At 39.2% G+C, this 13,040-nt stretch overlaps 1 protein-coding gene across 3 annotated transcripts in view; it reads right to left on the reverse strand.

Annotated features, from left to right (window-relative positions):
• LOC149152832 (Leucine-rich repeat (LRR) family protein) overlaps positions 1-13,040 on the reverse strand; it is a 519,369-nt gene that overhangs the window by 175,401 nt on the left and 330,928 nt on the right. For all 3 annotated transcript variants that reach the window (XR_016262186.1, XM_089437808.1, XM_089437807.1), the window contains 4 exons: positions 5,441-5,501; positions 5,274-5,341; positions 4,859-4,953; positions 4,584-4,721 (listed from right to left, as the gene is read on the reverse strand). Coding sequence is in view for 2 of the 3 variants with exons in the window: in XM_089437808.1 (XP_089293934.1) it covers positions 4,584-4,721; positions 4,859-4,953; positions 5,274-5,341; positions 5,441-5,501 (362 nt within the window). In the remaining variant the exon portion in view is untranslated. The remainder of the gene's footprint in view (positions 1-4,583; positions 4,722-4,858; positions 4,954-5,273; positions 5,342-5,440; positions 5,502-13,040) is intronic.

The following is a 13,040-nucleotide window of genomic DNA, read 5'->3' on the forward strand; positions in this document are numbered from 1 at the left end:
AAGGAAAACTGAAGGAGGAAGAACATCATAAACTGAAATTATCCACAAGAAGAGCGCGGATTGTTCTGAGGTTCTGGGCATGGGAGAACAGTCTGCTTCGACTCAGAAGCTTACTGGACTGAGTAGACAGGTTCTGCTCAGTTTGGCTGGGTGGATTCGGTCTTTTGGTAACTGAAGCAGGGAGCTGGAGGCATCATCAACCGCAAGTGCACAGGTAGGTACCTCAACAGTTCTGTTAGTTGATTTTGTAAGATTTTAGAAAATTATTTACAGGTTCATGATATAAACTCCTTTATTGTATTTACATCTGTTTTACGGTCTTTACATACATAGACTCGATCTAGAACACTAGGACTTCCCTAAGATCCCAGTGACAAAATCCATTCTAGCTTTAGGGCAGTGTTTTAAAAAACAGCCGCCTCGGAACCGACTCAGCCAAATTGGTCCGAGCCAGCATTGGATTTTGTGACCCGGCCATTGAACCGGTTCGTCCGGCCGGGTTAATACTGAGTCGGCCGAGTTGTTACACAAGTCGGCCGACTCGGTATTAATCCGACCGGCTCGGCCGAGTCCTTATCAACCCGGTCGGGTTATGTACAGCGGCCAGTGAACCCTAAAAAAATTCTTTTTATTTTTTATTTTTGGGGACTCCCTGGGCTTCCCTGTCTGACTCATGGGTTTCCCTGTCTGACTCTGATCCCTAGTATTGATATGCTATTCATGGTAATGTTAAATTCTTAAAGTAAAAGTGACATTCTCCTTAATCTTCATTTTCATCCTTTTACTGAAATTTTTAACATTACCATGAAATGACTCGAGATGTTTGAGAGTGGTTCCGACCTCATTGGATTTCATATGGATAAAGTAGAATTTTAGATTTCATTCAAAATCCAGCAGACTTATCAGTTTTTCAGGATTTCAAGATTGGGGGATTGCAATGTTTCCATTGAATTTTGTCATGTATTAGGGTATGGAACTCTTATTTAATCAAGAGCACCAATCCCTCTATGTACCTTAATGTTAGTGACATTGGTTGTCGAACTCCTCCAGGATTCGCTCCCAAACCAGGAGCTTCTGAAAATGTCACTCCCGCTCCCATTTTCGCTCTCGCTCCCCGCTTTCACTCCCGCTCCCAAGTAACACTGAGCCAGATGATGTTGGCAACACTAGTAGTAGCCAGTAGTACTGGTTACAGACTTTTGTTGTAGAGGCCATCTCTAGCCTCCTTGGTTATATGTTTTTGTTTTGATCTCTATATCATCATCGTGTATGTATTGGACAGTAGACTGGGTTCCATTTTGATATAATGGATATATTCATGAGCCTACTTTGATCATATGTTGTCTTCTATCTATATTCTAATGTTGTGTTTGGAAACATGAATGAAAATCTTTAAAATTATGTGCTTTTATAAAAAATAAATATTTAACGTATTTTTTACAACGACCAAGTCATTGAAATAGAGTTGGTCGAGTCGATACCGAGTCGGAGTCGGAGTCGGAGTCAACCCTCGGCCGAGTTGGAGTCGGAGTCGGAGTTTTAAAACATTGCTTTCGGGTAAGGCTGAAGGAAAACTCTGCCGACCATCCAAGAATGGATCGGTGAGACAAAAAACCTCCCGGAATGTAGATCGTCACCAGAAAAGTAGGTTTACCTAGGTAATTACATACACGACACAGATCTACTGATATTATTTACATTATACACATGCGAATGGGTTTACATTATAAGATGATGATCAAGCTGATGATGATAGCTGGACAACACGAACACATCGATCGGGCACTATTCCTTTTGCGAAAAAAGACATTGTACTGCTATGGGTCGTTGACAAGTAGTGGTCAACACAAAGCAATTGTCATCATATCATAGTCATCACAATCATATTCCAATTGTCATCATGGGAGCAAGACTTCATACTACAGTCTGATCACTAGGGCATGGTCACTGTAACATCAAGATTATTGTTATACATCATTCATCATCATCGAGGTAAGTCATAGAGCATCAAGCTGTCACTGCCAAGTCTACCTTATCAAGATCATTGCCATGACTAATATATAGAGATCACTGCCATGCAACAAAGTCACTGCCATCAAGAGTTGTCAAGGTCACTATTACACATCACTTCCAAGTCACAATTGTTACACATCAAGCGCCATTGTTATACATTAATATTATTGGCATCAGAGTTTCTACTGCAGGGTTACAGTCATCAAATTCATTGTCTATTTATCATTTTTCATATATCATTGTGCCACATGAGATATAGGTTGTGAGCTACCGAAATAAGAAGAGTTGTCTATACCGCAAAGTGTAGTGTGAGCTACCAAATGAATAAGAGCCATAACATGAATCACAATATAAGCGAAACATATGTGAGCCCCATAGTCATTACAAAGCGAGCCATAAAATGAGCTTCAAAATGCGATCATATATGAACCATAAAGTATTGTATGCAAGAGGTGCAAGCTGAGAGATGTGAAACAGAATATGAGCCACTGTGTAATGTGAGTCCATACCACAACAAAATCATAGAGCAACTACAAATGCGAGTCCATACCACAATGTGATCTAACCCATAGAGTGACTGTAATTTGAGCCATAGATCATAGAACGAGCGACCATGAAGTATAGACGAGCCACTACAATTTTGATTTGAACCACAGAGAGGAAATTGACGAGCTATTGTATGCGAGCTTCATCACAAAGATATGCAATATGGGTATAGAGAGACTTTACTGAATTTGTCATGCGAGCACTGAGATGAACTTGTTAAGTGAGCACATAGATTTGCTAATACAAGCCACAAAGATCCGCATCACTTTAGGTAGAGTTATAATCACAAATCATTTTGCTAAAACGAATCCCAAAAACCATCACATAAATCCCAATGAAAAACCATTTATGATTAGCTTCAGATCTTCAGTTTATTCTTCCACAGGAGGATGAGTCATTTTAGATCATTGTAGTGAGGAATCGGTGAGATAATGAGCCTCCAATGTCATACACGGATATATATATATATATATATATTAGATGGGTGGGTGCCAAAGGGTGGTACTATAAAGCAATGTTACCAGACTCGGAATCGACAATAAATTGGCGAGGCAAAAGAGGAAGAGTTTTAATTGGATTGGGGAAAAATCGGGAAAATATTGATAAATTCAATAAACTAAGATATACACATAAATTGAATTATATAAAAAAAAAAAAAAAATTCATTGATATTCAATAAAGCCATGTCCAAACAATGAATAATATCAATAGATCTCCAAAATATCATGAATGAATAAGTATCTCATATATTTATGAGTCCAAACACAATCCAAAGTATTGAGTCTTGACTCCTAACCTGTGACTACATAGAACATGTGATTGCATAGAACCAGAAGCATCTGCTTCTAAAAGTTTATAAAATACTGCATACTAATCAGTAAAAAAGAAGTATCTGAAATCTCTTGATTGTTGCTGAAATGATACGATAATGGTTTTCTATTGAAATCTCTAACAGAGCACACATTGAAGCTACACTAGAGCATGTTGAAGCTACACTGGAGCACACTGCACACTACGCCTCTATTACACTACGACTCTATTACGTGGAGTAAATTGAAATTGAAACCATGCCTCTATTACCTTCTAGACGTATGAGTTGTAGGCTTGAGCAGTGAGAAGTCGGTTACCAATCGACTTTTAATTTTTAACCTAACTAAAGTACGCAGTGAAAAATGTGGGAACCGTAAAAGGTAAAACCCGTGCTGACTGAATTGAGGGCTGAAAATCACCTCAATCGTAATTAATCGGTGAGTCGCAAGTAAAGCTTGTGTTGACTACAAGTCAAACTCGGTCAACGCGAGTTTAACTCGCCCAAAGTTGGATCAAATCGTTTGAGGGAAGAGTAGAGTTTCACTCGTGATTAATCGTGAGTGATCAGAGATTCATGTTTCACTGCTATAAAGTGAGCCAACCTGACATTTCCACAATAATAATAATATTATTATTTATATTAATATTGGGCTGACTTGTATTTATAATTTAGTTGCAAATTGATTGTTGTCACATGGATGTTGGAGCCAACATGAGGATTTATCCTAAAAATAATTTCCTTTTCCATTTAATTTTTTCTTTGGATCCTTGTTGGGGCAAGGTGGTTTCCCCTTGGAGAAATTCATCCCAAAGCTGCCCCAATTTTCATCAGGTTGACCAAAGTAAATCCATATTGACTTATTTTCCAAATTTGTTATCTGAAAATATCATTTAACTCTCTATAGCTTTGACACTTTTTACACACATAGCCTACGCAAGAACTATGATTTATGGGAAACAAAAGATATAAAGCAATACTAAGCTTTCTTCTAGGTATTGAATTGTTGAATTTTGATTTAGTGCCTCTAGACACTTTAATAGTCAAATGATGACTTAGTTCTGAGAATCGAAAATCACTCAAATTGCATGTTAAGACTATGTTACATGTTTTACGATAAAATAAAGCAACAGATATAACTGAATATTAAGTAGTCGTATAGCAACTTCACACTACACACCACAATGTTCTCCTGGAAATTTTCTAAAATTCTTACCTCAAGTGAAACACATAATGAAAGCTCATTTGGCAACTCTTTGATTTTGTTCTTGCAAAGATCCAAGCTCACGACTTCATTTGATTCCCATGCAACGGCTGGTATGGTTTCTAGGCCCAGTCCACTCAATGATAATGCCTGGTGAAGAAGAAATGACCCAAAAACACCAACATATTCAACATGCATTGTTCTGATTTAGTATAAACTCTCATCAGATATTCCAAAGTGGATATTATAGAATCCTTACGCAAACCAAAATAATCGCATTCCCATACCTTTGAGGATGTTGCATTTCGAGATGCCATGACAATGCGATCATGCACATCAGCACCAAACACATTCCCCGATGATGCTGCTGTGGGTTCAGCTTCTGTATCATAAAAGATCGCCTGTATTACTAAAACATTTAATTGGAATGATATCAGGAGCAAGATGTAAATGCAAGAAATGTGTATTTCAATATTTTCTTCAGAGTTCAAGGCCACCTACTAAGTTTGCCCCAGTTGAATTAAAAACAATATGCCGTGGAGGAAACTATTTATAGAGCTCAATCCTATCATTATATTCCTTAAGTTGTAAAAAGAAAACACAAATCTGTTGATAATTGGTTAGAATGGACAAAAGCATCTAGGAATCTGGTAATGTAAAACCATGTGAATGGAAAAAATCAATTTGAAAAAAAAATCTCACCTTCATCTGCAGGAAGTCTACTACGAAGATACTTGAGCAATGACTGAGTAGGACCCAAAACCAATGAGCTGCAATAGAAAATATTCAGTAGATAATCTTTATGATATATATATGCAAGTTAAATGATTAGAAGTAAAACGTTCAAGCTAGTGCAAAGATCCACGAACCTCCGTAGGGTCCGCAGAGGATTCCCAGCCAATAGAAGCTTCCTCAACGTGGTCATTTTCCCTAAAACATTATAACTTGAATCAGTCACAGGCACAGTATAATAACTAAATTTGAAAAAACTATGTGGACAGAATCACAGATGATCAATCTCGCAGAAACATGATATCCTTGGTAAAATAAAAATAAATTACAACAAACATCACAAATTGTCACCTCACAATTTAACACAAACTAATCATCCAATCTGTACCTAGAAATAATGCCTGAAATCTGAGAACGTAAGTAATTTTATTGAAGTTGCTAATAACCAAAAATTTATCAACACGGCTGTTATTTACATGCATATTAAAAACAGCAGCAAGAAGTTGTCTGTCTAGCTTTGTTCTACAAGCAAGGAAGAGTAAATGTTGCGTAAGCAACCTAGGTTTGATTCACCAATGACATGGCTTAAATTTCATATTGCAGGTTAGAGTCTGAGACTCTGTAAAAGTTCAAGAGAACTTGACAGCAAATAGATGCAGTGTTTCTTAAAAATAAACTAGGTCCAGTGCACATTCTAGATGTTCTTGACGACAGATACCCATTATTGCAGCCTCTAAGTCAAAGTTAGATATCAGTTGAGGAAAAATGTGATGTTTCCACTTAGCAAGTTTTGCTAAGTAATACATTTTTGCACAATTTTGATATTTTGGCATGTATTGACTTAGGAGAAGTAGGATAGGCGGACCTCACTTGACATTTTGATGAAAGAAGGCCCCAAATATAGGAGGAGAAGAAAAATTAAGAATTGGAATGTGGGGGTCACACCAAGAGGGAATTCACACCCCTTAGGAGAATTCGCACTTGTGAGAATGAAGAGAGAAGGGGGTTCGATTTGTGGAGCCCACATGGAGAGAGGAGGGCCAGCAAGGGTAAATAGAGGTGGAGCGCCTCATTTTGGGACTTTTTCCAAATTCAGAATTGAACTCTTGTGTAAATCCCAAACGGGATATTTGACTAATTTTGCAGAAATCTAACTCCACCAGAATTACTTTATAAAAAATATTACCATTCGTTTAACAAAACATTGCCATGTACAATATAACCAATAGAACACGACAAAATAACAACAAGATGAACAGGAGCAATCTCAGCTTTTATTATAATATATAAACTAGGGTTTACATGTTGATACAACCAAATATAACTGAGATGGAAAGTTGGCCTCAAGAATCTACTCCAATATTGTACTGGCCCTCCAAACTGATCTGAAATCAATCACTGCAACTGTGAATTCTGGTTGAATCCACCAAGGAGATGAGGTGGGTTTCCGTCCACTCTCACCAAAATTACCCGACCTGGGGCTACTGAAGTAGAGAACCAGGTTCTCAAACCTCTCACACAAGACAATGCTCAAATCCAAGATGTCCTCTAATGGCCTCCTCCTCCTCTTTTTTATAGATCTAAGTTCCTATTTTATTATTATTTTAATCATTGAGCACATTTCCATATTTTTATTTTAATTAAAATATCCTTTTAATGTGGGAAAATGGTAAATTGGCCACCATACCTCCTTAGACCACTAAAAATCAGTTCTAACCATCCCATTGTATAGATCTTCTCGTTCTGATTCCAACGAGCTATTACACTAAGGTGTTCCGTCAAGTATTCCTCTCGGAATGCCACCTTAAGAGTAATTAATTGAGTTCAGCAGAATAATAACCCCGTTTTACGGGAATTATTAGAATTCAATGGAACGACAAGCAAGTTGTGTGGAATCAATCCTGATGATGGAATATAGCAAGTGAACTCCTCCAGACAACATGAAACATCTCCAAAAATCCATGGGCCCGCTGATGAAGTAAACCTGCACTTGTGACCTGACTGCCTCCAACCCTGAAAGTCCATCCTAACCATGCCATAAGGAACACCAGAAAAAGGGCCATCACATCTTGTTTGCTTGAATTGTTTAGCTAAGTGAACTCGTAGAGAGGGGTTTTGTCGTGGCTGAGAGCCTACGTCCATCAATTGTTTAAAGGAAAGCAAAGTTCACCTTCCATCCATCTTCCAAGACACTTTCCTTCGACCTTAACGAACGAATCACTTCTTTTTTGGTTTTCTGAAGCAGCAGGGATGGAAGCAAGAGAAGCCATTTACTCAGTTTAAGTTTAACCCGTAAGCACAAAAGCTTGTTCTTATAGCACAGGTATAGCACAGGCAGAGGTGGTTGTTTCATCCGTTTATTTAATCGATCCCACAGAACCAGAAGAAGAGGAAGTTGTGTCCTTGTTGTTTTGATCTTCATGCATTTATGTTTTGGTAGTTGCTCAATGATAAGAAGATAAAAGAAGACATAACAAAAGATAATAAGAATACAAAGAAATCACAAGTAATTATCAAGATAAGAAATATTTCTACTTTTTTTATTTTCTAACAATTTTGATATATTTACCCTTTAGTGGAAGGGTTGTTTTGGGAGGAACTTTAGTTTTAGGTATTGCATCATTCATGTCTCGTGCTTTTCCTGCGGCCTCCTACAAGGTAGTAGGTTTGTTGGCTCGAACCCATCCAAGTAGAGGCTCAACCAACCCCTTTACGAATAGCATGACTAATTGGGTAGTCGAAATGTCTTATCACCATCACAACCAATCCCTGAAACTCTAATATGAAGGCCTCCAAACCACTTGTCTACCTCAATTGTATCAATTCCTGGAAATATATTTCGAGATCCTTCCTGTCAAATCGCTCTATCACCCTTTGTGTGAAGTCCTCATAAGAGGTCACACTCATACGCCCCAAGGTAGATAACCCATGGCACCACCAATCATGTGCTTCTCCTTCTAGGTGTAGAGTGGCTAATTTAATAGCATCTGCCTCTACCATTGTGTTCAACAGGAAATAGGTGTCAAGTTTCTGGACCCATGTTGTCATTGTGCATCTAGTAGAGCCATCAAAATTCGGGAGATTCAACTTCCCAACAGTGCGCTGCCACTTTCTGCTTTTTGTGGGTGCTCCACTAAAACCCTTGTTTTTGTTACCGTTCTTCAAATGAAAAAACATCTTTGAAGGTTATTGCAACTTGGAAATTAGCCCCCGTTGACTGATACTCCTAAAAATAGTCTCCCAATGGCATATCATCTTTGATCTATTGGTCCCGTTACTGAAAATTTAGTAGGGATCCTAGGAGGGGTTCCAAAGGGACTACTACTTGACCAACTGGCACCAACATGACAAGGACCCATTGTCACCTTAGTCGATGTCCCTTGCTCTTTATGGACTTTCACCAATGGGAGGAGTCCCGGTATGGTGAAAATCACTAGAATGATGAGGTCAACAATAATGTACAATGTGATTTCCAAAGCCGATTAAAAGGAGAGGCTCAAATAATAGGTTGATTGTTTTAGAAGCAAAAGAAGGGCTTTCCAAGAAAGGCTGGAGGGAAGGAGGCCTAAACCTAGGTGAAAGAATATTCAATAAAAGAGTTATGCCTAGGTCAAGGTTTCCTAGAAAGGGAGGAGGACCTCTCTTAAGGTTTTGTGAGATATACATCATACAAAGGTTGGAACCACAATAGAGACATAGGGGATCCAAGCGAGGCCTAGGGTTTGGAGTGATCATTAACAATATGACTAGGTCAATCTAGGATTAGAAGGAAGGGTCAAAGAAAGGTGAACTTCCGATGACATTTTGAGAGCAAATGACCCTAGAAATGCCTCTAACCAAGGAAGGTGAAGAGTAGAAATGGTTTTGGAGCTAGGGCTTGATATTTCTCTCAAAATAGCCACGGGAATTGTTTGAAACTTTGAGGGAACTTAAAGAAAAGGACAGCACAGTAGTGTACCAATTTTTACCCAAGGAGATGTCTCTAATGCAATTCGTACTAGGCCCTAGTTGGCCTTCTACAGTTAGGGCGAAAAAATAAGAAAAGGGTGAAATTAAAATATTTTAGAGTTGATCATCATGGATCTAGAACCAGTGCTTGGCTATTGGGAAGATTGGAGTCAAAATGATCAAGATTTGGGAATTTCACTCTTCAAGGAGGCCTAAAGAAGCAGCTTCACTACTAATGGATGCAGCTACACGACAACTTTAGACTTTTATACTTCGATATGCAAGATTTGATGGAGTTTCAAGGTAAAAGGTGCACAACCTACCCCTAGGAAAATTCGTTCTTCTTGCCAAGATGAATAACATATGCAATGAGCCAAGATTACAAGTGTTTCATAAATTCGCATTAATTTTAGGGCACAAGCAAAATCAAAGCATAGCGTTCCATACATTAGACATAAATTATCAAGAAATTTGCATGAAAAGAGCACTTACATGACAAGAGAGTATATCCATCCATCACATTTGCAAAATAGAAGCTCCAAGAGAGATAACGAAAATATTCCACACATCAAAATGTATTTAATCATCTAAATCATTCCACAAATTTTTGAAATCCTTAGAAAGATATATCCCAAATCCAAGTGATGATGAGGAATGAAATGAACCTCTCATTAAATTATATGATCCTCTAAGGGATTCGAATTGCCTAATTAGGCCTAACGATGCCCCTAATAATAAAATAATGTACAAATAACAACATTTTGGTGACAAGCCCACCAAATAGCTCCATAATATGAAAAAAAAGCCTCACAAGAGGACCGAAATGATAGACAAGTCTCTAGGAGGGTCATTGGGAAGCCAAATGGAGTCCAACATGTGCCAAAATGAATAGAAGGGCTCCAAAAATAGGGATGAAGGGGGTGGCCCCTTGATCTCCAAGAAAATGACCCGTGGTGCCCCGAAGTGGTTGTGGGGGGCAAAAATCATCCTCATGGGTCTCCAACAGAAGCAAACAAGCATGTATCCCATCTACAAGGGCTAGAACAATGATCCAAGCCCTCCCTTTGCCTCCCATGGTCAAGCGCAAACACATCTGGGCCTTGGATCAACCGTTAACTGTGTGGTGCAAGAGTGTAACCAGTTGGGCAAGGTGGTCCAGGTGCACAATCATCATCAAATAAGTTGGACACGAGCGAGCAATGAATGGTGCTGAGGGATCCCATGGCATGACTATCTGCTCTCTACTATAGTGGACACCCATGGCTCTCAATGCACACCCTATAAATGCCAATATGACCCTCTGGAAGTCCTGAACCCTGTATACGGAGACCAAACCCCAAGATGAAGACCCACCTGCAATCCTGCATAAGATCCAATGTGTCTCCTCACCTTCCAGTACAACAAATCATTAGTGCAATTAAGCAAATGGGCTTACAAGTCATGGAACCAAGTGTTGTTTTGGGATAGCATCAGATGTGATCTAGCCACGAAAATTGGTGGAGAGCCTAAGGCACATGAGATCTCCAATACCCAGAAAGGGTTTGGGCAGATTCTAAACAGTTTGGGAGATATTAAAATAATTAATATTTTTAATGGAGTCCCTAAGTCTAAACTTAGGGAAAATAAAATATTAATGTGTATTAATATAAAACCATGTTAGAATGGTCCAAAAGTCATGGATCAAGCCAGATCTAATCTTAGCCGTTGATTAGAGACTTAATCTCGGTCGTTGATTTGTCAATGAAAAAAGTATAAGAGGAGGCTTGAGAGTCACTTAGAAAACACACTGAGGGAGACCAGTCAGTTCAATTTCTGGAGCGGGGTTAGCCGAGAAATTGAACTACTGGTCTGGTGAGCAGTCAGGAGACAGCAAGCACAGAGCAGAGAGGTGGGATCAGCGATTGGAGATCAGCGTTGAGCCAGGAGAGGCAGACGCAGGGCTTTTTAGGAAAACACAAAGGCAGCAAAAGACTGCATAGTCACTTGTTGGGCCTACGTGAGTGACGTAGAGAGACCCAAAGCTGACGCAGTCAAGCAGGGGCTGACGCAGAGGTTTTGATAGCCACGCAGAGGTTAGTCGGGCTGACGCTAGGATTGGGAGAAGTGCTGGAGAATTATTTCTCTCTGTGGGTAAGCCAATTTGGAACCCTATTGTACAGAAGAATTGCTGAATAATAAAATCATTTCTTGCTGCACCGGTTTTCCCACATTGGGTTTTTCCAGGGATTGTTGTCCAAAATATCTGTGTCATTGAGTTAATGATTGTGCATATGTTTGTTTCTATATTACGGTGTGATATCTGCAGCAGTATTTCTTTTAATGTTTATTGAAGTAATTTCATAAATAACTTATTGTGGAATAAGTAGGAAAAATAAATCAGTTGTTGCAGTGATAGAATTTTCACACCAAGTGGGCATTTCATAGTGGCATGCCCTTCCATAATGGGCTTTAGAGTGTAAAAAAGTCTCCAAGTTCATAAAGGAGGTTAATAAAGGACCCTATTAAGTGGTTTCAACCTCTAGGGGGGTGACAGGTCCATGGTACATCCGTCATATGGCAAGTTTCATGTGATATAATGATGGAGCGGTGTGCGACATCAGTGGAAGGCTCCAAGCCACATGCCATGGTACAAGGGCATCTATGATGAGGGAGGCCCACACTTGGGTGTATAGATGTAGGAGGAAGAAATCATGGTACACGAGTTACCCCGACCTTTGTTTTTCCACCCTTCTTCATATGCCTTTTTCCTTTTATTGATTTTTCTTTTATAACTGCTCGAGGCTCCAAGGGATGAGAGTATGAAGCGAATGATATAGCAATGAATAGCCCCTTTAAGGTTGGTTAGTTCATTGCCCACCAGGGGTTGGAGCAATCATGGGTTCCTTAGTGATGCAAATGGCCAATATAGGGGCCCTAGGAACCAGGGTGATGGCCATGATGATAGGGGTAGAGATCATGTTGGATTTTGCCCATGTACTAAATTCGTATGTCCCGGCCATATTTTGCATTTTATGGTACATTTCCTATTGAGAGTGGCCAAATTATGCTTTTTACTTTCTTTTTAGCTGCATCAACCTCCGAGGGATCGTTCCAGGCCCGACACAAAGTGTGGACAAGGGAAGGGGGAGGCTAACGCCTTGTGGACCCTATTGTCGCCCAAAGTGTACACCTAAGGCGCAATGCTCAGAGTAGGGGTTGTCACCCTGATCCCTACTCACTATGTTCTAGCTCTCTCCTAGACAAGCTAACGGGGGTAGTCCCTAAAGATAGATGAAAGGGGAAACTTATTGGAACAACAAGTTCTAGGGGATTTGAGGCAAGGCAATTACTTCTCTATGCAGCTTGAATTAAGATTAGAGGGCATGTTATGTTAACAAATTGAACAATGTGAGATCGATAACCTCAACTAAAATAATATGACACTTAAGATAAGACCATAAAAGACTAGTGCCTAGATACAATTCTCAAATAAATTAGAGAAATTGCTCAATGATGAAATATTCCTCAAGCCACAAGGTAGGCAATATGTTAATTTTACGTATGTTATATGCTTAGAGAAATTTTTTTCAATTTTCACAATTAGATCAATATCTTTCCCAGATTAGCAATCACATCAGCATAATATTAAATTGCAAATAGAACATAAACATAAATCACAGAAGACAAGCCAAAACAAGAGGACACAAGATGTGGCGCTAGCCAGGGACAAACCCCAATGTGGGGAAACCATTGATCAATTCTTCTTATATGTTCTTCAATAGTTCAGCACACAGAGAGAGAGAGAGAGAG

Source organism: Pinus tabuliformis, chromosome 9, assembly GCF_031772625.1.
Source record: "Pinus tabuliformis cultivar Carrire ecotype Pingquan chromosome 9, CPIR1, whole genome shotgun sequence".
NCBI classification, from domain to species: Eukaryota; Viridiplantae; Streptophyta; class Pinopsida; order Pinales; family Pinaceae; genus Pinus; species Pinus tabuliformis.